Source organism: Excalfactoria chinensis, chromosome 1 (genome assembly GCF_039878825.1).
Source record: "Excalfactoria chinensis isolate bCotChi1 chromosome 1, bCotChi1.hap2, whole genome shotgun sequence".
Lineage (NCBI taxonomy): Eukaryota > Metazoa > Chordata > Aves > Galliformes > Phasianidae > Excalfactoria > Excalfactoria chinensis.
Window position 1 is genome coordinate 115,945,855 of NC_092825.1, and position 24,962 is coordinate 115,970,816.

The 24,962-nt window shown below is 38.8% G+C and overlaps 1 protein-coding gene across 4 annotated transcripts in view; it reads right to left on the reverse strand.

The window, feature by feature from the left end:
- The window catches only part of GLRA2 (glycine receptor alpha 2), a 122,726-nt gene that overhangs the window by 24,513 nt on the left and 73,251 nt on the right, over positions 1-24,962 (reverse strand). For all 4 annotated transcript variants that reach the window (XM_072353977.1, XM_072353995.1, XM_072354003.1 and 1 more), the window contains one exon: positions 1,189-1,338. In XM_072353977.1, coding sequence (XP_072210078.1) covers positions 1,189-1,338 — 150 coding nt within the window. The remainder of the gene's footprint in view (positions 1-1,188; positions 1,339-24,962) is intronic.

The following is a 24,962-nucleotide window of genomic DNA, read 5'->3' on the forward strand; positions in this document are numbered from 1 at the left end:
CTCAGAATCTGAATGAGAATCTCAATTCATCTGACAACAGCATTAAACCACAGCACAGTACTGGATTGCTTCCCAGAGCATCCATCAAATATTCCATCAGCTACAGAATAATTATTAGACAGACCTGTCAAAACACAAATGCCCTATGCCATTCTTGTTATTCCTCAAGTAAGGAAACCATTATTAGCTACTTGAAACTCACATGTGGTTCAAGTGAATATTTACTTTGCCTAGCAATTGTTTCTGTGGAGAAGCAAACCAAAATGTTTCTGCTGATACTGAGTTCCAGTGGAACAAATACAGGAAGAGTGTTGATGCTACAGTTGTGGGAATTGATCATAAATTGACTAAAATTCAGTTTCATATCTATTCTTGCCTTTTCATTTAACAAATAAGAAATCAGGAAAGATTAACAGACTTCCCAAAAATACTTCCAGACTGACATCTACACTTAAGAAAAGCCTTTCTTCTACATTTCAATTTCTGGTATAAAATTATATAATCATAATACAAAACATTCTCTTGTTAAAAAAACTGAAGTTAATATCAGTAATGACATGCAAAATTGCCTTAATCCTTTTCTTTTTCCCAGTGGTCATGTTTAACTGGTTTCAGCAGGGAAATTCACCGCTCATTGCTGGTTTAGAAGTGAGGGCAGAACTGCTGACCACACCTACAGGGAACTATGTTAAAGAATTTCCAATTTTAGCAAGAAAAGACACCAGAAAAGACAACTCTTAAGCATATGCTTGTGTTAGCATTTTTGGATGAATTCAGAGAAATAAAAATGTTAGTATGCTGTCTATATCACTGTGTCTAGCTGTTCCTTATCTGTTAGTTGGTGCCATGAAATAGCAATATTTGGGGATTAGAAGAAAATCTGAGGTCAGTCTAGCCCAAATAGCTAATAAATATATGAATAAAGTTACAGCTCCTTCAGCAATTTTAAGAAGAGAATAAAATTATTGGAATCAATGAACAGTCTATTGACATTTATTGATATCTTTGTGAACTGTAAGTAAAGCTGGCAGATAATTTTCAGCTCCTTCTCAAAGAGTAAATCACAAAGAAAGGCAACATTATAATGACACTATTCATCAAGGACAAGAACTGAGGAGAGAAATCAACCTGTATGTCAAATATGTGGTCAGTGTAAAGTTGGGCACCTTGAGTAAAGGGCAACTATACCTTGTTTTGTCTTCTTTGCCTTCTTCGAAGTCTCAGAAACTCCTTGTGCTGCCGTGAAACAAAGTTGACTGCTGCATATTCCAGCAATGCAGCAAAGACAAAGAGAAGGCACACAGCCATCCAGATGTCAATAGCTTTTACGTAGGAGACCTAGAAAGGAGAAGGACATGGCATATTATTTTCCAAACTTCTTCATAAACTAATCACATTATCACAGTATTGTGCGAGTTGGAAGGGACCTTAGAGATCATCGAGTCTAACTCCCGGGTTTCAAGCCCTCTGTGTAGCGAAGCGGCACTTCTACCCCCTGCACCACAGGGGGGATTCGAACCCCAGGCCACCGGTGCTGCAAGCAGCAATTCTACCACTGAGCCATCTCACAGGATGAGATTCAATTGTTTAACAATGTGGTTTTTTGTTTTGTTTTGTTTTTTGTTTTTGTTGTTGTTGTTTTTTGGTGTTTTTTTGTTTGTTTGTTTATTTGTTTGTTTTTTTTGTTTGGTTTGGTTTCTTTTGTTTATTTTGGTTTGCTGCCTCATTGGCTTACAAAAAATAAAATTATCTAACTACTCATGGAAATGTGTGGTTGCATGTACAAAGAATACACAAATATTATCAGCAACTACCTTGCACAAAAGAATCAGGGCTTGTCTGAAAAACACAGTTCCTCTCATATATCCCAAACCCCAGTTTATCAGAAAGAATATGAATATAAAATCTACTCAGAAACCACCCCAGAAGAGTTATATTTATCACCTTTTTTTTCCCCTCTTTCATGAAACAAGTATTATATTCATTAATTAGCTTCATTTTCTATCAATAACCTGAAAGTAAACTCTGGGTACTGTATGCTAATGATTGATCTAAGTTCACTCATATATATGTGTTATCAAATATTCAGTCACAGTCACTTGATCTTTATCTAATAACTCTATAAGTAAAAATAAATCTTCACAGATGTTATCTAGCAGAAATATCCAAATACAAGATGTCTTTGTTCTAGTACAAGCCTATTTTATTCAAGTTGTCCACAATAAAATCAGATGTATTAAGCACTGCAATGCCACAGGATTTTTATCACATTACTCACTCAGCAGGCCAAATATCAGCCAATTAATGAGCTGCGCACTATCCATATCAAAGGTACATCAGCCTCCACAGCTACGTTTGGTCTCTGTCTTTCTTTGCAGTCTTACAGTTTTTAAGTAAAGATCTTATGATTAGGAAACAGCAGGATATCTCTTCTGTTTATCAGGTATTCTATCCAGGGTGGAATTATAATTATCTGACTTTTGTGTCTGTGAAGTACATGTGAGCTAGATGCCTAAACTCCTTCAATATAAATAAATCAAGGAATGAAAAGTAATAGGCATTTCTAGGATGCAGTACATCTGAGCTGTTTTAGATGTATACTTTAGGATGAGATGACTAACACCTACTAGCACTTTTTTGTTCTCAGGTCTGTATATAGGAGCTTAGAACGTTGTGATCTCAGCATAGATGTGTGGGACTTCTTGCAGCTGTCTAAAAAGCATCACATACTGCCACTTCCTAATCCAGCAGAGCACAAATCTCTGTTATCAAACAAGCTGGTCCTCTGGAGATGGTTCACATACCCAACAGTATTTCAAATGGTAACATTACACTACTGAATTAAGATAAGAAAGATGCACTGCACTCAAACTCTGAAAAATTATAATCAGCAGGTATATGATTTCAGAATACTACCATGAGCAGCAACACAGTACTCAGAAATGACAGAAGAGAACAATGTGTTCTCAGTCTTCCAGTCCAATATTTAGTAGACACAGTCTCCACCAGAGGAGACTCTCCTCTAACCCTAGGATGTTTTGCATACTCTATTAAGAATGATCTTGCTTTCATGCTCACAGCATGATTCACATTCAATGATGAAGACACACATGCTCACATTCAGTGATGAAGAGAAGTACAGCTATCTTGGTAGATTTTTGCTCATGATCATCATGTGTTTGAATGGCACTGTATTTTTAAAACACGTAGAACACTTTTTGTTAACATGTAATGAAATACACCGCACTATGTACTCCAGCAATATGAGAGGAGAAACTAATGTTTAAAACCTTGCAGGAAAGATACAAAGATCCATTTTGCAGATCCTGAACACTGAACAGGATATTTCAGAGGAGTCAAGAATTGCTATTCAGCCTGCATTAGGGAAGCCCATGCTGCTACCAAGACTATAGTCCATCTCTGCACTGTGGTTGGTGCCCACTGCAAGGTTCACAGGACCACATGCTCAGGCTGAGATAAAGAGGAGCATTTAGCAGGCGAAGGTGATACTATGGATCTGCGCCTTTCAATTAGATTCGCCGCAGGCATGCAGTTCTCTCACAAGCATAGAAAAATCTTACAAGTTACTTCTTGACTGAGCAGCTGTGAAACGCAGTGAAAACTCTGCAGTATCCAAGACATTCTGTGCCACAGGCTGAAGCTCAGTAGGAATCAACTCACTGTAATTTCTGTAAAATGCAGCTGAGTTTAGGCTGTTTGTTATCTTCCTTGAAGGGGCAGCTTGTTTTCCTTTATGAATGCCTTGAGGAGACATAATAGACATGCATAAACAGCTGGACCGTGCTGTCATAAACAGCACAATGCAGAGAGCTGAAACCACAAGAGTCAGCATTTGTGACTGTGCAAATCCCATGGCAAAATAATAAAGGAAACCCCGAGTTAGACTTCCAGCCACTGACACAGCACTGCCATAAATGACATTCACGTTGCTGAGCTAGATGGATTATTTTAACTCCAGGACACTGGACTGGGATCACAATATACTTTGCAGGTATGTAGCTTGTTTTATTGTTCAGTCATTGCTACACCACAGAACAGCTTTAAGCAAGCAAACAATTAAATTATTTTCAACACTGTAAAAATAAAAATTCATAAAATTCTATAACAAATGAAATAAAACTCCCACGATTCAATTTTTATTTATTTATCTTTTTTAATATATATATAATTTTATGTGTATGTCCTTGGTATGTCTAAAATTCTGCTGCTAAAAGCCTAGAAAGTCTATACAACACTCTGAAGTAAGACTTATTACTAGCCATTCCTATGCTTGGAAGACAACTGTGTAGATCTTACACATCAAGGATGTCCTCCTCTGGTGCACATTTCCAGGGAAGCATTAAAGTGGGTGACCATATTTAGAATGAGCACTTTGATATCTAAAACATGCACAAAGTAAAAAATCTGTAGGCTTAAGGGTCTCTCTCTGCTCTAGCTGAATGTCACCTGTCTTCCATCCGGAAAGGTCCACAGCCACCAGACCACAGACTGCTCTGAAGTGGACTCCTCCCAGCCACCCCTGCTGAAGCTGCTACACTTTGTATGAAAACACATGGAAATACATCAGTTTAAGGACTGGAAACAGAGCTTTCTCTTCCCAGATGTAAATCTTAAGCTCTGGAACATTAATTCATTCTCTATCTCTGTGTCCCAAACACACTCAGGGACTAAGATGGCCCTATCACAGAGAATTTCATGGTGACTGCACAATTTCCTCAGGGATATGAGCACTGAAAGGTTGTGAATTTGATCTGTGCACTCCAGGTGAACGCTATAACCACTTGCCTACCAGATGCTGCAGCTTCTCACTGTGGCTTCTCACATATGAATGAAATGCCCTTTTCTGGGAGCTCCTCAGCATTTCCCACTTATCTCCACAGGAAACTCCACTCAGCAGGCTCTACGCTGTATCTCACTCCTAGATGCTTATTTCTCCTTTGCACTGTGGAAGGAACTTTTCACATCTAATTTTCAGTTAAAAATACTGCTGAGTTAGAGTCTTAGGAGCTGGCTCTGCATTGTCAAGTGCTTTGTGATATCAGAGGTACTTTCATTGCTTTGGCAGGTTCTTCCAGCAAGTCCAAAGAGAGTTAGCACACTGTTAGCAGCTATCTTTTTCCCAGATTACAGTCTAGCTTGAATACTTGCCCAACCAAAAGGCTAACATCACATGCTTCAGTAAGGACCTCATCAAACAATATTGTATCTCCAGCTTCCTTAACTATCTGCTTCTTACAGAACTACAGTGGTAAGGAAAACCTTGAATCACTTCTTTCAGGTAGTATCTTTATGTAACCCTGATAGTACATTGTCTTCACTTACTTCACAATAATTTGAGAAGCAGTCGTTAGGAAAATTGGTGTCATCCAGCATTGCCATGTTCATAAAGCACAAGAAGACTTCCTTGCCCTTTTCTTTCTTTAAGCAGCTTATCTGTTTATTTTATTTTTTATTCATGTATTTATTAATTTTGAGGAAGATGTGGTTAGTTAGGGATCTAATTACTCCTACTAATAAAAACATAAATTATCCCAATTACTCAGTTGCTCCAAGTACTTTAGGGTCAGATGTTGAGGGTATATTTCAGAGTGAATCTGTCTGCACCGTTTGCCAAGCTTGATAAAACTGAGCACAGTAAATGTGACAAAAACACTCCTTTCCCTACATGTTTTTCCCTATTTCTTGTTCTTCCATGTCCACTGTGTAAATAAAAGAACATTTGGTGCTCTGTACAGCACTGCTGCATCACCAATGACCTCACTAAAGTTCCTGGAAATGAAAGCCAAAGGAGGATTACATTGTTCGTGAAGGTCTTGTAAAGATTAAATCTTCCACTCTTCCAGGACCTTTAATCGTAACACTGTGAATCTCTCATGTCTTCTCTATATCTATATAGCCATGCATCAAAACCAGAATGAAGCACTCTTTTGTGGAGAGAAGCTGAGGGAAAATGTGGTCATGGGTCCAGCAATTCAGCAGCTGTCATCTGTTGACATTTGTGAGTCAACCCAAATGTGAGCTCTATTTCTGCTACAGCAGAAGCCTCTAGAGACACTTGCTTTATCACTGTGATCCAGTCTAACAGGTGTAAAACAGGAATAAAGGCACTTCTCTCCCCATGTTCAACTCTGAGAAAATAAATTAAAAAATCAGTGTAAAGTGCTTGGAATGTGAAAAGAATCATATATTAACTTATTTTGTTTGATAGGATCTCATGAAAAGAATCTTTGAGATGTGATGTGAAAACTAAGCCCTCTATTTTGTACAAGGAAATGACATCAACAGTGGAATCGAGTGCACCCTCAGCAAGTCTGTGGGTATCACCAAGCTGTGGGGTGTGGCTGACACGTCAGAGGGCCAGGATGCCACTCAAAGGGACCTAGGCAGGCTTGAGCAGTGGGACCAGGTCAAACTCATGAGGTTCAACAAAGCCAAGTGTAAGATCTTGAACGTGGGTTAGGGCAACAAATACAAACTGGGAGATGAAACAATTGAGTGCAGCCCTGCCAAAAGAGCTGACATAAGCCAGCAGTGTGCCTTCATAGATGAGAAAGCCACCTGCATCCTGGGCTGCATCAAAAGATGTGTGGCCAGCAGGGAGATGGATATGATCCTGCCCCTCCACTCTGCACTGGTGAGACTTCACCTGAAGTACTGCATCCCAATGTGGGGTCCTCAGTACAGGAGAGACATGGACTTGTTGGAGCACATCCAAGAGAGGGCCACAAAATTCATCCAAGGGATGGAACACCTCTTCTGTGAGGACAGGCTGAGAGGGCTGGGGCTGTTCAGCCTGGAGAAGAGAAGGCTCCAAGGAGACATGATAGCACCTTTTTAGTATCTAAAGAGGGGCTGTAAGAAAGAAGGGGACAGGCTCTTTAGTAGGATCTGTTGTGACAGGACAGGGAAAATGGTTTCAAACTAAAAGAGGAGGGATTCAGATTGGATACAGTATGGGTGGTGAAGCATTGGCACAGATTACCTGGAGAGGTGGTGGACGTCCTGTCCCTGGAGACATCCAAGGTCAGTCTGGATGGGTCTCAGAGTACCCTGATGTAGCTGTAGGTGACTCTGCTCATTGCAGGGGGTTGGACTAGGAGACCTTTTAATGTCCCTTTCAACTCAAATGATTCTATGATTCTGCGATTTTTCAAATGAGAAATTTTTGTTGCTACTGGGAATTTTGTGATTTCTCCCATGCATTAGAAGAATTTATTGGGAAAAGAGTCAGAGAAGTTTTCAGATTACAAATGTAGACAGAGAAGAAAGTAAAATTTTAAAGAAAAGTTGAAACAAGGGTTAAGTAAAAATTCTTTCCAGTACTAGAAATTGATGTTGTATTAAATTTCATTTTAGTTTTTCAAACCAAATCTCTTTTATGAAATTATATTATCACAAAACTTGAAGTGATAAAGAAATGGATAGCTCTTTCCAGTATGTCAGCTTAATATAGCTGAAGCTAGAAGCACCAGCCCTGTTTTTGCCACATTTTATGGGTAGAAAAGTTTCTAAATGAAGAACATGCTGTCTGTATCTTCTTTTCTTTTACAGTTTTTATGGATCTTTCTCTTCATGCATATGTTTCACCACCATGAAATATCACCATATAAAACAAATTCATTACAGAAAATGCAAATCACTATCCCAGTCCTAAACATTCAGGAATTCTGTACTATTCTACTGTTGCATTGCTTTCCAGTTCATTACCCTTCACATTACTATAATGTAAAGGGTCATAGTCACCATGAAATACCTTGTTCGATCAGATCAGCAAGACTTCCCACTTTAGTGAATAGCATGGGATTTTAGAGTTCTATCAACTTTGAAATCAAAGGGATAGATCTCCCTGTAAGAAAGCCTTTATAAAGCATTCAAGCAAGACAAATGAGGCAACTACCCACCATGGCTGCCGTTCAGACTTGTACTTAAAGACATAGGTTTCCGGAGAACGGTAAGAAGACAGAACATCTGTACTGGTTTTGCTTCTGGGATCTCCCTCTTCTACACTCAGTGATACACAAACATCCCTGGAAATCCAGGAAAAGTCCTCTAGGCCAAAATAATATGCTTTCCTTTATTTACCTTCTCTGTGGAACAGCTATGTGTTCAGAGAGTGATAGAAACTAGGCCAATTTTTCTTGGCTTAGCTTGCTCAATCTTTGGCTCTAGCCCAGAGAGTACCTTCAATTAGGAACTAGAGCTCTGCCTGGGCTCGGGAGTAAGTACATGAGCTGCAGAAGCTTCTTGACCCCTTCTACTTCATCAAAAATACGGCAGAAGTTAAGAACAGATCAGCAGCAGGAAGAACATGAGGTCATCTTTGTGATACTTATACACACTTGTGGTGCTTACACTCACTATGACACACCAATTAAGAACCAAATTAGCAACAGTTTTACTGCAGAAACGAATATTGCAGAGAACCCAGAAGATCAGTGTGGGGAATGGAGGAGGAGAGAATGTTGCTAGAGCTGTCATCTATCAAACTGAGACTGTAGTAACTGCTTTCATCTTCAAGACTTCAGCATTCACATTCTTTCACTTATGTACTTTGTAAAGATAAAGTTTCAACCATCAGAACTATTACTGTGTTAATGAAAAATAGGCACTCGTACTCTGGGCCAGGTTTTAACAGGTTCACTGATGAACGAACCCTGTGGAAGGTGTAGGTGTCTGTACTGGTTCTGGCTGGGATAGAGTTAATTTTCTTCACAGTAGCTCATATGGCATTATATTTCAGATCTGTGAAGAAAAAATATTCATAAAACATTGATGTTTTCATTATCACTGAGCAGTGCTCACACTGAGTCAAGGACTTCTAAGCTTCTCACACTGCCCTACCAGTGAGGCTGGTGGTGCACAAGAGTTAGGGGAGACAGAACAAGAACAGCCAAACCAAGCTGGTGAAAGGGACATTCTGTACTGCATGATAAGAAATAAATGCTGATGGAGGAGCTTGTAAGGCCCTCATTGATCAGGGACTGGCTGAGTGTCAGTAAGAGGGTGGTCAGCAATTGGGCTTTGCATCACTTGTTTTTTCTATTGTGTTCTCTTTTTACTTATACGGAATGGGATTAAAATCAAGTCCCAGATGTCCCACTCAGGAAGACAGCTACTACTCACAGAGTAGAAAATGCCTGGTCAGAGATAGTCACAGAACTGGTTTGGTTGGCTTGTAGGATGAATGGAAAAAATGGCAATAATTAGTGAATGTGAAACACTCCTCTACCAATTATTTTAACAAAACTAGTCCATTTTTTAATTGCATATGATATTTTGTTCAATTGTTGTTTTTGTTTTTGTTTTTCCCAGAAACATCTGCCTCACCTTCCATTTTGAAATGAAAGGTGGAAAATGTGGAAAATAAAATCATAAACAAGCAAGAAATACTTACTTTAAGAATCATGAAATTAACTTTACACTCTTCCCTTCATTATTCAAATCCACCAAATTCACTTAAGTCATTCCAGTCACCCAAAGTTGCCTTTCTTCAGTGAATAAACTATTCATCCTATTTATTTAATTATTTTTTTTATCTATTTCTGTCATAGGTTCTTCCAAGTCATGAGATACTAAATCTCCCACCTACCACTGATGCAGAACTAAATGTTGACTGTATCCAAGCCACAAAAATATGGAAACTTCTTCTGATTTGTTTCTTTAAAGATGGCAAGGGAGTTAAAGTATTTACTGAGGTGCTGGGGAGGGGCCAGAGGAGGTGATCACAGATGAAAAACAAAAAAATCAGTAGTATGGCTAATAGCTGTTTTAGCGCTGCTTGCCATCCCAAAGGACCACAGACACAGTATTTATTTGTGAGTAGTAACTGACACCACTATACCAGTTCAATCCTACTCCCCCACAAAAGATCAAGCAAGGTGCTTTTCACCTTCTGTGAGAGCTGGACCGGCTGCTGAGACACCACAGATATTTGACACATTCAGAACCTCTGCAGCGTACTGTTGACACTTGATTCAGATGACACAAGATTGTATTATAGCACAGTGTATCAGCTGGAAGTGAAAAAGGGAGTACAGAAAGCAACTGCACACTGGAGACCCTTATTTCTTTAAGCTGTGTAGCTATATTTTACATGACATATTACAAAAAAGTAAACTGGTGTTCCAGGTAAAGACAAGCTATTCTAGAGAGGAAATAAAATATTTCGTTTTATCATGAGTTGTGTCTATACATGCTGTATGATCTTTCTTTTCAAACAGCATATTTCCACATTTGAAAAATGTAATTCCATAAATATAGAATCAGTTATCAGCTCAGTGAAGCAAGATTGTTTGTTTTTGCTTCCCCAGGGGCATATGAAATATTGGCATATTCATCATGTGTCATTTTCTGCAATCTTATGGTGTAGTCCTCCCTATTTCCCATTCCTGACAATTCATTCTTTCTGTACAGGAATTTTAGACAAGATACGCCATTTCCACTTCAAAGACTCTTTACTTCCTTGAAAATAGTGTGCCTATTTTTTTTTCAGACAGAAAGAAAAATATACAAAATTATACCAAAACAAAACAAGACAAAAACAAAAAGAGAAACCCTGAGCAACAGCTTCAGATATGTTTTTGAACTCGAGAGTTTGCAGCTGAGAAAACAGGCTTGTGGTATGTACAGATAACAGTGTTGGCAGTCAGTTTGGGAGTAAACTGGTGATGATACAAGTACAGGCTGGCCTTTCCTACTGGGAATGAAGCAGCACTTGTATTGGAATTTTGACTGTGGTCAAGAGTTCGATCTTGCAAAAAAAGTGGCCAACTTTGTGTTGTGCCATTGTTCACTAAGATTATAGTAAGTTGGAAATGACAGTTACATTAAGGCCAGCTCAAGCTGCTAAATAAACAGTTAACTGGAAAGTTAATATGGGGAAAAAGAAAGTAGTCATTTGGAAACAAGAGGTTCTGGTGACCCTGCTGTGCTGACTTTATGCTTCCTCAACAAGGTGGAGTGGAACTGGGAGTGAGCAAATCCACATAATTGTTTGTGAAGTACAGACACCTGGATGGACTAGGACTGGTTACTTCTGTCTGATCCTCTCTTTTCAGGCCCTTGGAAAAAGAGGCTTTGCAATCCATGAGAGAAAGAGACAAAAGTAGAAATTCCTCTGTTATTCAATAATTAGGACTTCAGTGTCCACCAGGGTATTTCTGATTCTTCCCATTGCCCCAGTTCTGAAAAACACACTGAGCAAAAACAAGTGAGGGGGGTCCCTCTCTCCCACCAGTCACACCCTGTGTTCAGTCACACCCTGAACACTACATGGAAAGAGAAAACTGTGGTTCTTGTCACTCATCAGCCTGGTTGTCTCACTCTACACTCTTGGTAAAAAAGCTTCTGGTTTAACAGGCCAAAAATAATGTGCTTCGGTAGTAGGGGTGTAGAACAAAGGCAGACAACCCTCACCCTGATGTCACAGCTAGAGGTGATACAGTTTTATCAGATCTCAGACAATCCAATAAAATCCACAGTCTTTGAGCTGCCTCACAAACAGACCTGCAATATCAAGCAGAAGCTCTATCCACTGATATCCCCTACAATCTTTGCTCTTTTCCTCAGTCTCATTCTGTGCATTTTTTATTTGTTTGTTTTTCTGTCATCAGGAAGATGATATCGAATAAGAACTCACAGCTATTTGACTAAGTCTTTTTTCTTCCAAAGCAATCAGTTTTACAATAAAGCTTTCTTTAAACAAAAGGCAAACCTTTCTGCCCCCACCAAAATATCTAGGATTCCCTGCATCCATGGACTCCCCACAGATTGCTACAGCATCTTAGCACCTCAACAGTTAAACCTTTGGGCTTGGTTTATGAATAAAGAAAGGCCAAAAAGCAAGTTTATGTTGACAGAAATAATGTAAATAATACCGATATTTGCAATATTTCTTGTGTACGGGCAAAAAACTAATCAACAGATCACTGGAGCAGTGGTGATCAGTTTATGAAGGTGACAAATAAGGATTGATATCCCTGCTGCAAGGAAGCAGCTTCTTATTTGTAAGTAATTGAAGGAAATTTATCACACAAAAACCCCAGTATCCAGCTGGATCAGTGCAAATTGAGAACTATATGTGGATAGACTGAGACATGGGCAAATACACATAAGGGCAACTTTTGTAGATACATGACAATACTGGTCTCAGGTCAGATATTCAGTAAAACCTTCTGGCTCTTCCTTTCTGGTTAAATCAATAGAAAATATTTCTTTAATGTCATTAAATGCTCACTTGCCTACTTGGACTCCAAGTGGTAAAATCTCTATGTATGCAACCATGGACAAAAACAATCACCCAAGGGAAAAACTGAGGAAGATTAAAGTGGAGACGTTAAACCATGATTGTATCATAGCTGGAAGAGCTGTTTGTGGGATTTTGAAACAAAGTCATTAAATTCATTAACAGAACACAATGCTGATACTAAACTAAAGGAATATTTATGTTTAAGATTCATTTGAAATAAGAGGATGATGTGGTATGTATCTGAATACAGCCAGAACATCTCCTTCTGACATGTCAGGTTCTCTGTTATGGTTACAGTTTTCTGAAAGGTTTTTGGTTTGTTTTTCAAATAGATTTCCCAAATAGAGTATTAACTCAGGTTCAGAAAATCCTTTCTGTTTCCTCTGTAGATCTCAAACTGCCTCAGTCACCTCAGGTGAAAAATAATTGTCATTCAGCTCAGCCACAGCCATTTCAGATGCAGTCACTACATCTGACACCCGATTCTGAAGAATTGCACCAAACTCCATTATTCTTTGACCTCAGAAGAGTTAACCAACTCAGTACATGACTGTTATCAAATAATATTCATAATGTTATTTTTGTAGCAAGAGGAAGGAATCCCTTCCTTTCACATAAACCAGATAAGAACTACGCAGATGGTTGGTGCCATTGTGGCTACCATGATTGCTACCAAGAACATTAGCACCTGTGCATACGTAACTATAATTTTTTAATTGGATACTGCAAACGTTATTCTAATGTTCAAGCAAGTGCAGAACATTCAACAACATCCCCTCCCCTCTGTATTTTCTACCATAGTCACAACTAACTGAAACATTAAACATTATCCTTTTCACTGAACCAACATATTTACATATATATATATATATGTAGAAAAAGAATGCATAGAGCAATATGTCTTTATTCTTTATTTCTTACTCTCTGCTATTCATGAATGGAGTTGATTTTTATAGTTCTTCCCTAAGATTCTATTTCTAAATTCTGGATTTTTTAGGATTACAAGCAGTGTAATCTGGACAAAAAAAGTATATTTATTTTTGTGACTGTCAGCCTCTCTAGATTAGAAGTGGGTAAGTTAAATAAATCCTTTAGTTAGAGAAAATTGCCTTACCAATGCATCAGTCTAAAACAACTGAGAATTTCATAGTTTATTATATTACTCAGTTTCTACATCTACTTCTTTCTTGACTATTTCTTCACCAGTTACTCTTCCTGAGCCACATATTGTTCTTAATAAATCTTCAGAGTCTGTATTCTGCATTTCTATTTTTATCTGATTAAACTGAAATGGAGAGCAGATACTTCTTGTGCGTGTGGATAATTTAAGCAATAAGTAACTAATAATGGTGCAACAGATCAACATATATATATATATATATATATACAGTCCACCAAACTATTCACTTTCTATTACCTTTCCTCCATTCACTTTTTTTTTTTTAATTTTTTTTTTATTTTTTTTAAGGAAAGGGGGATTTTGAATTAAAAATAAGTCTCCCTAAAAATAGATCCCAAAGACGACATGAAAGAAAACATGGGCTCAAGAAAGATAACACAGCCCAATTCCAATTGTAAGTGGAAGTGAGTCATATTTCACTTACAGTAAAGCACTCAAGGAAGAGTAAAATAGAAAGAGGATGCACAATGGGAATAACAGAATATGGCAAAGGTAAAAATGTGTGCAGAAATAAAAGGATGGTCTTAATATTAATAAGTAGGAAGAAAGAAAATGGGATAAAGAAGTAAGGTTAAAGGAAGGGAAGTTGAAATGAAGGAGGAAAACATTAGCATTTAGCAAGTTTCAAACAACCAATTTTTTTTCTTTCTAAACTTCAGCTGTATTTTTTTCCCATGGACTCCTCCTCCAAGGCAGGGCCTGCTTGACACACACTGCCAGCTCCAGACAGGAGATAGAGATCCTCCACGCAACCTACCCTATGTCTTCAGAAGCAAAAGTTTGGATATGAGGGCTTGCATTACACATGGTTTTGTGATAGAAGCAGCCCAGCCCACGCAGCAGGTTTGAAGCTACTGACAAATGCCTTATTCCCCATTTTTCTGTGTTCTCATTCTTCAGAATTTAGTGGACCTTTTCTTCACTTTCCTAATCAACATTTATCAGTCCCTTCCACTCTGAGATGTCTGACCATTCATATTTTATTAACCAAATTACTCTGAGCCTCCTTTTCTCCAGGCTGAACAATCCCAGCTCTCAATCTCTTCTCATGGGAGCTAGTATTCCATACCTTTGATCATATTGGTGGCTCTCCATTGGACTGTAAAGTATGTCCATGTCTTTTTTGTACTTTGCTGCCCAGAACTCAACATAGAGCTCCAGCTGCAGCCTCACTAGTAGTGAGTAGAGGGACAGGATCACATCTCTGGACCTGCTGGTGATACTTTTTTAATGAAGCCTTTGCAGTGGCAAGGGCATGCTGCTTCTCATGTTTATCCTGGTGTCCTCAAGGACCCCCAGGCTCTCTTCTGCAGAACTTCTTTCCTTCTGGGTGGCTCTCAGCATGTCCTAGTGCCTGAGTATTGCCTTTCAAGCTGCAGGATTCTACCCTTCACCTTGTTGAACTTTATGTGGGTTTTGTTTATCCACTTCTCCAGCCCATCAAGCTTCAGAAGAGACCATGCCATCCTATATGGTTGCTTTCTGCTGCTTATTATTTGTAATAGCTTACTGATGATCTGCTGACAACATGGTAACTCAGAATAAAATTGCCTTCTCAGCAATTCAAGAGACAAAATATTTTGGTGATTGTAGTGACAATCAGGCCTCCAAATTCTCACTTTGCTTCCAAGCATAGTCATGTTTTGTTTGCAGCTATTGTGTTTCTCATAGAATTTCATTTTCACCTGAGCTGTAAATCCACGTACTTTCTGAATCGTACTGTAACTTTATATTGTCTCTAGGACTGTAATATGAAGAGCTTTGTTCAGAAACTTGCCAGCACACAGCAAGGCTGAGTGAAGTAATTTTCAGCCACAACAGTTAGAAATCTAGTGCAAATATAAGTTTTAAAAAAAGCAACAGCAAGCCACATCATTGCTTCTCACTGAAAGATATTAGTGCAGAAGCCTTCTAGCCAGGCATTCTTGTGTTTGGGGCACATTTATTTTCACTTCTTGGCTTAGGTCTGAAGCAAAGTACTGGAATTTCATAACAGATGACTCCTTTTTCTGAAGGTTATTTGATTGCTTATCCTAAAATCCAGTGTTTACTCTTACAAAATCCTCTTTGTTCCTCATCCATTTTCTAATGCCAGAGTAGGTGCATTTGTTCTGCAGTCTGTAGCTACTGTTAAAGCATTTAGAAACTCTCTGAGGAACAGAAAATCAGAGCTGCAAATGGCTGAACACCAGAAGTACCACAGCACTCAGCACTAGTGGCTGAGGCAACATAGAGTATGGGTGGAGAGCAACAAGCAGGATCATGCAGACGCATCTCAGAAGGACCACCTGGAGGTGCAAAGCACTGCAGAACAACTAAGGAGAATGGTTTTCATTTCACTCTGATGCCACATGCTCAAGAATTATTGAAGTCCACTGTCCCATAGAAAGGAAAATCTTGCTGGCTGTAGAGTGACTTCATGGTACTGACAGATGAACACTCACCTGTCTGGAGAAACTGCACTGAGAAGACAGACACAGCTCAGAGGTGACGGACACAGTGATTTCCTAACACCCAAAGGGCCCAAAAATATGTCATCCTGGTTTCAGCTGAGGCAGTGTTAAGAGCACACCCACGTCTGGTTATTTCTGAAGGAGAGCACACCCAGGGCCATGCCTCTTGGCAGGATCCAGCATGGGTCCCCAAGGGTTGAGATAACAATAAATCTACCCAGAACGTGTTAAAACAAAATTGTTATGTTACAGTAATTAACAGCTGATGGTCACAACGTTATTTTCTTCTATTTTCAAAGATTTTTCAGAGGGATCTGCTCCAAGGATGGATAGTTCTGGGTGTCATGGGATGTGGGATGATATGGGCATGCATCTAGAACAGTGCACACCTTCAGTGTTTTTGAGCGTCACCCCCATACAACTGCAGAATACTGAAAAACTTGTAGAATATGTGGAAAAGATGTTCAGTCACCTTGGCAATTACAGAGGCACAAATTACCACAATGTGCTGGGGCTTAACCCATACCTACCAAGCTCTGTTCAGTGCTATTCAGCACTCTAAAGCAAAAGAGATCTCTAGATTTGATGACAGTGCAAAAGTCCCTGGAGTTGCTACAATCCATGCAATGGGCCTTGCAGTTCAACCAGAAAAACAATCAGTGTAAGTATCAGACCCCTATACATAAGAAAAAAAGAAAAAAAAAAAAAAAAAAAAAAAAGAAAAAAAAATAGTCTGCAAAAGTCATTTCTTTTAGTAAGGACAGAAATTCCTCTAAAAGGAGGATGGAAGAAGAAGATGCGGGAGATGAGGGTGAAACAGGGTCATCACAAGGATGGAGGAAGAAGAGTCAGAGTTCATAATAATCCAAAACAACTCTGAATGAGCTACAAGATATGCCAAAAGACTTCAGACATCATCCAGGTGAGCATATTGCCACCTTGCTGCCCTGATGCTGGAATAATAGGACTAGTGTGCTGAACTTAATGAGAGTTAGGTCCCCTTTCTAGGAGAAAGCAATTGGAAAAGGGACAAAAGCCTTTATTCTGTGGAGGTGACTCTTGTGAGCCACGAAGGAAAGATATCCCTTCAAGGAAGATCTGGCATGATTCCTAGGCAAGTGGACTACTGTGGAGAAAGGTTCTGTTGTTTTACCTGCATGACTATAAAGAGAATATGAGTAAGTGGGATGGAAAATCCACTTCTTCAACCCTAGAGGCACAGGTATGAATGAGATTTTCAAGGAAGAACAATTGAAATAGGAGATTTTTCCAGGAAAACTGCTATTTGGTTTCCATTGGGCAGTCTCTAAATCAGAGGAGATGGTCTGATACTATTTCTGAGGTTGATAGCAAACATCTTGGTTTGCATTCATGAGAAATGAGTGACAAATACAATAACCTTCTGCCAGATGGAGGAAAGGAATAGTCAGGTTTATTGGGTTATGTGGTCTCAAAGGTCTGGCACTAAAGAACTACAGAAAGATGAGACTGTAGCATGCACCAGTGTGCAGAGTAATTTAACACCATCAAGTTATGCTCAGTCTTTTGTAGTTGTTTTTGAGTTTTCTGTATGAATAAATAAATAAATAAATAAATAGTTTATTATTGAAAGATGATTAATGAAGCATGAGGAATTCTGAAGTTTAGAAAAACTTTTAAACTCTTGGGACATATTGCTACAAGCAAAAGATATGGGTATATTCACTCCAGAGCTGGGGCTGATTCACTGTCTTGACACAGGCACTATTCACGAGACAAAGATGTACAGTGCCTTTCAGCAGACTGCCCAGCCTTTCATGTGTCAGGCACTGAGTTAGAGGGCGTTTCCTCTGGTACTCCTCTCTGCACTCCCTTCAGAGCAGGAAGCAAAAGCCAGCTTGTTCACCAAGAGCATAATTTGCTGCTGCCCTGCAATGCTCCCATAAAGGAATTGCCAAGCAGCTCAGGGGGCTCTCACAGGAATTGTTCTTTTTGTGGAAGTCACAAATCTGGATGCTGCAGAGTACATTTTCTGCTCCCCTTCAGACAACGGGGCCATCTAACATGGGCACTGCACAAGCCAAAGTTTTCCAGGTCAAGAAGGGCACATGTCAAAGGCAGGTGAGAGAAAAAGCAGCTTTTCTAATTTGGGGGCAATTCTGACCTGCTCAGATGAGTCATGTGGCATGGTATAACTTAAAAGAAGCTGCAGAACTCAGCCAGCCCACACAAGGGAAGACAACAACCTATATATAAATAACAACCTATATAACTTTTCCCTTGTCAGTTCTATAACCACGTAGAGATGAACAAAGCTTTGAAGTGAGTCATGTAAACTCAGTTTCTCTCTGTCTCTTTGTCTCTTTTTCTTTCTGAATGCTATAAGGAAGTTTAGAAAACACATCAGTCTTAATTTTAAGTCATGAAGACAGAGGTCAAATTATTACTCTTTTAGGGGATTTTAATAAACTGAAAGCTGTGTAAATAATTCATTCCAACTGCACAATTGGGAATGAACAAATATTTTCTTTAAGTGTGGGTGGGGTCCTCGTACAGCCTGATCTAGTGGGAGGCAACCCTGACCACTGTGGGGGGTTGGAACTGGGTGGGCTTTAGAGTCCCTTGCAGCACATGCCATTCTATAATTCTATGACTCTTTAAATTATTTTGCAGGCATTTGCCTTTCTAAGTCTAAGACAGATAGTTTCTTTCCAGTGCTGTAAGGCTACAGTTTATTGTATCACGAGTGTTTTCCTGCTACTAGCTTAAATGACTGTACAAGGAGCACACACCCACATCCTTTATACCTTTATATACGTTTGGTTATTACAAGCTCAATTTCCATTATTCCATTCTATGACTCAGCAGAATTAACACATAATATAAAGTTTCGATGCCTATTAAGTCAAAAGAATAGTGTGACAGCCCTGAATAGAAGCCCAGATTGCTCTGCTCTGTTGTTACACAACATTTGCATTCAATGTTAATAACTGTCACTTTTGAAAACTCCCTCTCTCTTAAATACTGACCCTGCTAGCAAGATGCTGAGTGACACATGGATAGAAGTACAAAGAGGCACAGTTCATTTTATATTTAAGAGCTTTCTTTATGTCTGATAAGCTATTAATAGATGCCAGAAATTTCAGTAACACTTGCCCTATCATTGCTAATTAGAACTTTGGAGAAATACTTGTCTGGCTATTGAACCCTGGTAACTATTTCTCACATGAACTGACCTTTACACACTCATTGTTAAGTTTGAAATGAAAAAGAAAACAAACAAACAGAGAGATCAGACATGTCTTCTTCATGGAGTAGTACATGTTTGCAGAGAGTAGGTTGTACCTAATGAGACTCAAAGACTGCAAGAGGAAAAAAAAAAAAAAAAAAAAAAAAAAAAAGAAAGAATGAAAAATGAAAAAATAGAAAAAAGGGGGGGAAAAAAAAGAAAAAAGAAAGAAAAACTCTTAATGAAGATCTTAATGAAGAGTCTTAAACACAACCCACCTGTTTCCCTAAGAGTATATACAATGCACTAGCCTCTCACTAGCCACTCCACAGAACTGCCTAAATCTACAGGAACATTTCAGGGATAACTTGGCATCACCATTACCCTGCAAACTGGACTTTGCCAAAGATGTTTATTTGAATCACTGCTGAGCATGTTAGGAAGAGAATGAGAGAATGATAGAGAAAAACTCTAGATTAATAACGTCTACTCCTTGACTGATAAAGGGGTGGGGGTGGAAGGGGTGAAGGGCAGTACTGATTTTTAGCCACAACCCCACATCACAGGTGCAAATGTTGGAATAAATGGTGTTAATGTGGGAGATGAGCTAACAAAAAGAAAGAGCCTCCAAAGCCTCCTATTTCTGAGAAATCTGCATATGCTTTAACACCCATAGCTGCCAACAAGCTACTGAAGAGCTTGGAAAAAGACACAAATTCCCTAACAATCATATTCTCAGTATCCCTTTCATGCACATCCCACCAAATATTCCCATCCAGATTATATTAACGTGCATTTACCGCTGGCAGACGTGTGTACAGCATCCTTAGGCAAAGGCTTCTTATTCTTGAAGAGTATATTCAGATCTCCCTAGCACGTTTGCCAGCAGCTTCTTCTGCGCACAGTGGTCTCTATAGGAGATCTGCTGAGCTCTTGGAGAGCCCTTTGCATTTTTTTTCCGAGGGCTGATAATTTAAAATCCTCAATGTATCTTTAGAAAGGCTTCAGGCCACTGTTCCTGTTGGCACTGATACTGCAATGCAGCAGGTTCACTAACACCGATTTTCCATTGCTACAATAAATGCTCACACTCTTGTTCCTGTGGAAAATGCCTCCTTTTTCACAGGGCAGGTGAGTTTTCATGACTGCATTGTCTGATTGCCTGTGACGCTGCATTCTATCTCCTCCAATGTTTTTTCTTTCAACTGATGCGATATTCACCTCTCCACCTTTCTTAACAACCCAGTTCCACTAAGTTTTGACTCTTTTCTGATGACAGTACAAAGGAATAAAAATTATCAAAACAGTGAGAGTTCATCTTTCCACTCTGTCCAATATTCCTTTCATCATAAACACTTAGAAGACCTGGGTGCTTACACCCAATAACAAGTTCAAATACTTTTCTTCCGCTTAGCTGCTGTTTAACTTTGGAGATAACCTAATTTCAGTGAGTCCTTCTTTACTTGACTTCAAAATCTTCTGAGCAGCTGAGTTCTGCTCATGCCCAGATAACTCCTGCTATGCATGGGGAGGTATCTAACTCCAACCTGGGTCCAAATATGATTTCGGAACTGTAGTGAGAACATACTGGAAGAGTGCACTTGGCACTTATTCGGCGTCCACCTAACACATGCTGACAATTTCAGATGTTTTACAAAAGACCTTGATATCTTCCATACCTTCCCAAGCTGAAAGGATACTGATGCACCTCTTTTACCTATTGTACCTATATCAGGCTATGGACTGGGTTGGGAAGGCAAAGGGCTTTAAAGTTCAAATTGGAGCTATTCTGCTACACAGAAAGGAAAGCAAGATTCACAGATTTTGTAGTGAGGAAAAGGAGAAAAGGAGTCATCAGTTAGATATGGCTATGTTGACATTTTATGACCACAAAGAAGTAACTTATCTGGTTAGTAAGTTATTCCCTCTATCCATTTTGAAATTATGATACTCTTATTAATGGCCTAAAGAACAGTCCTCACCAGTGTGAATGATAGAATCACACAGAATCACAGAATCACAGAATTGTAGGGGTTGGAAGGGACTTCTAGAGATCATCAAGTCCAACCCCCCTGCCAAAGCAGGTTCCCTACACCAGGTCACACAGGTAGGATTCTGGTCACCATCAGAGCAGACAAGTAGACCCTGTGTAGACTTCAGTCCATCTACATTAGCTGTTTATTGGCTGTAGAAATTAGTTTTCTTTCTAAAGGTATCAATTTCCATCCACTGAATAGGGAACAAAGATAAAAAATAACCACTGGCCAAATTAATCTGAAAAGCCACATTCAGGTTTCTGGGGTGTGGTTGGGAAGTTAGGAATATAGTGCAGAAGAATAAAACTAAGTTAATTTGGAGTTTAATCTAGAAACTGCAAAACCATAAATCACCCTGATTCTATCCTCTTTCTTGACGCAATCTACTAATTGGAGGAATCATTCGCTTGTTTTAAACTAGTCAGAATACTAAATTTCACGGCTTGACAGGGACAAATGTGGTCAAAACATAGTTTAGAAAAAACCTTCAGCACTGTAATTTATTTTAAATATTACTGTTCAATCACTGTATTCCCTGTGGTAATTATACTATGTTTAGGCCTGGGGATTTTTTAATCAGTGTTTTCTTGTATCTTGGGTGTGATTCCTGCAGAAGCCTTGTAATAACCAAATAACTAGGACAGCCTAATCTAATAATTTGTGCACGAATAGGATGTTCAGAGGGATTATTAAAGTTATTTTCTCACTAAAATGTTATCAGCTTAGAAAGCCAAGCTGTTCCAGGCCTATGACTTCCCATTGCAAGAATGTTTAATATAGTTGTATGAACCAGGCTGCAGCTGCATATGTTAATGCCATTTATTCCATTGATTTTCCTTTTTGAAAGCAGCCCTACTACTTTAATTTTCACTTAAATAAAACTTAACAACCAAAATAATGTTGATTAAGTGACAAATATTTGCTGAAACTGAAAGCTGGAACATTTTTTTCTGGAGTAAAAACTATTATCAAAGCTTAAATGTGCTTTAATTTGACAGGATTTGTTTTGGACACTTTGAACATGAGGCTTACACAATTTCCTTCTGTTTTAATAGCACTGTATTTCACCCCTCTTTGACCAATTAATTTAAATGGTTCCACAGATAGAACCTTACCAATTTTGCATACCGAACTGGAATTCCATCCCTTCATACTAATTTTTTTCTGTAATATAAAAACAGCAATAAGAAAGAAAGGCAAAAAAATAAAATGAACTACCGTGAATGCAAGTAACATTATTCAGACATTTTGTTCTTACCAGAGCAATCTGAATTTCAAAGCCACCTCCTACACATACACTCAAATGCAACATTTTGAAATACAATACTTCCTCAGATATTGCATTCATTGTCATATAGTTTATAGCTATCTATGGAGTACTTTGATACAGAAAGCAAAACTACATGGGTACTTTTCTGTTCTAATGATTCATCCTGGACACTGAAAGAAACACCTAATTTACAACAAATCCAACCAAAAGCACAAGAAAGGGGAAGAGATAAAGATACAGGAAGACAAATGTCAAATATTACTCAGTGGCTTGGGCCGTGATATGCACAGTATGCCATGACTCCACAGTCGTACATGACTCATATTTCTCATTTGAATGATAATTCTTTTGAGTTTAATTGTAACATTGTATCCATGATCTTTTCAGTGAATTACCTCAGATTTTTTTTCAGTATCAGAGCTTGTTTTCTTTAATCAACCAGTGAGATCATAGAATCAAACTGTGACAAACCTTAGTGACACTGAAGAAAAGGTTTAGGCTGCTGTTTGTTTATTCTTGTTTCTTAGCCATTATTAATTCTGAAATAATGTTTAATGAAGAAAAATTCAAATAAAGATCAGCATTTTAAGGGTTGGTTATATCTGAATGTTGGGTCGTTATTTCCAGTATTATGCAAAGCTTCTTTTTTAACAGGGACACTATCAAATATGTTAAGGAAGCCAAAGACGTCAAGACCATGGGGCATTCAGCACGTCTTGGCAGCCCTGACCACCCTCATTTGGGTGCTTAGACAGGCTTCCTCTACTCATGAGCCCAGATCTACTGTGCGAGATCAAGTCTGTGCCTTCATTTAGGCTGTGTTACAGGTAGACTGTGCACAGCTAAGTCTTCTGCATAGACCCTGGGCTTGTGCTGTAGTTAGCGCTAAAGCCAGCTCTGCTTCCAATTGTCTGGACTGGTCATCTGGTCTTCTTGGGCAGACCCTGGAGTAATCTGAGATCTCTTCCCTGCTTCCAGTTCTCTTTCTCCTCCCAGGTGAATCCCAGCCCTTGCTCATTACCTCACCTCAACTAGGACTGTCATTGCTGCTTGTTATTCATGGCCCAGTCTGTGCTGCAGGTGCCCTTTATCCCTGGCTTCTTCTCCAGCAGCAGCCCAAATTAAGCTGCACCCTAGCAGATATCATTGTGATATTACAGCTACTAACATGGTCATTTTTAATTTATTTCACTTTTTGTGCATCTTTCACACTGCTATGGATTTGGATTTGCCTCTGAAGACAATTAGTGTGTAGCAGTATTGTCCTAGCAGCAGTATGAAAACTACAGAGCTTTCAGATAGTGATCTGGGGAGCCTCAAATCCACTGAAATCTTTATTTTGGATGTTAATTTATACATGAACTTGTTTTAACTTATCAAACCTGTTGAGAAAAGACACAGAGGTAATAAATACATAATAATTCCAGAAATGGTGGATAAAAGCTGCTGATGCAACATTATGAAGCTTCAAGACATTCTTCCCATTGTAGATCTACCCAGAAATATCAGACTTCACAGACTTTTCCAAACTTTTGTGTAGCGAAGGCTTTGGATAATGGATCTATTTTACGTGAGGCTCTCTGGCCTTTCCAAACAGGTAGGAATGAGAGGATGGAAGACTCTTTTGGGGAAATTTCACATTTTCTATTCCATCTCTGCTTCCGTCATTCTACAAATGTACCCTGGATTTCTACAGTCACAAACAATGAGTGAATGACTCCCTGCTAACTGGAAGAATAGTCTTTTGTGTTTCTAATATTGTTGTTATTGTTGAGGTGGTTGTAATGGAAGATTACAGCAGTAATCAGTAATCCAGAACGAACAACTGAAAAGTTGAAAATGGCTTCACAGTTCTGAGAATTTTATTTTAGTATTTCATGCCACTTTAGCAATTCTGGTCTTTAAATTATTACTCCTAAGTATCGGATTCCTGTATTATGCTGTTCAAAACAAGAGCATCCAAACCCTTATATGCCATAATAAATAAGGGTGGCTTTTGAAATGAACAATATTGAAATCAGCATGAAATTCAAGGGAAGGGAAAAAAGAGATGAATTAATAATGAGTTCCCCTAAAATGAAGCATACAAGGAGTAGGAATGATCATTTATATCATGTATAATCTTCAGTTTTACTGAGCAGTTGAACAACAGCACAAAAGTGGAACATTACCGATATGTTAGGAATATGATCACTGTCTTACTAAATCTACATTTTCTGTCATGAATTTGAGTAAAATATAGGTAGGACCCCCAAAAGGACTTTTTTGAATTCTTATTTATGTTTTCTAGTGACCTTATTCTGACAGAAACTTCTACTGTCAGGTACAAACTCTTTGTTTTACTTTTCCACTGAACTCTTGCACCTGCACAGCACAGGTTTTTCTCTTTGGTTTCATGAGCCTGACACCAAATAAATGTGTGGAAAAATGCCTAAACTGCAACTTTTAAGAATCTGCCATGGTTTCTTTACATGACCTAACATTATCTGTTGATATTCAACACATAATGTTCACTTTTGATCAATATCACTGCCATTTCTAGGCTCA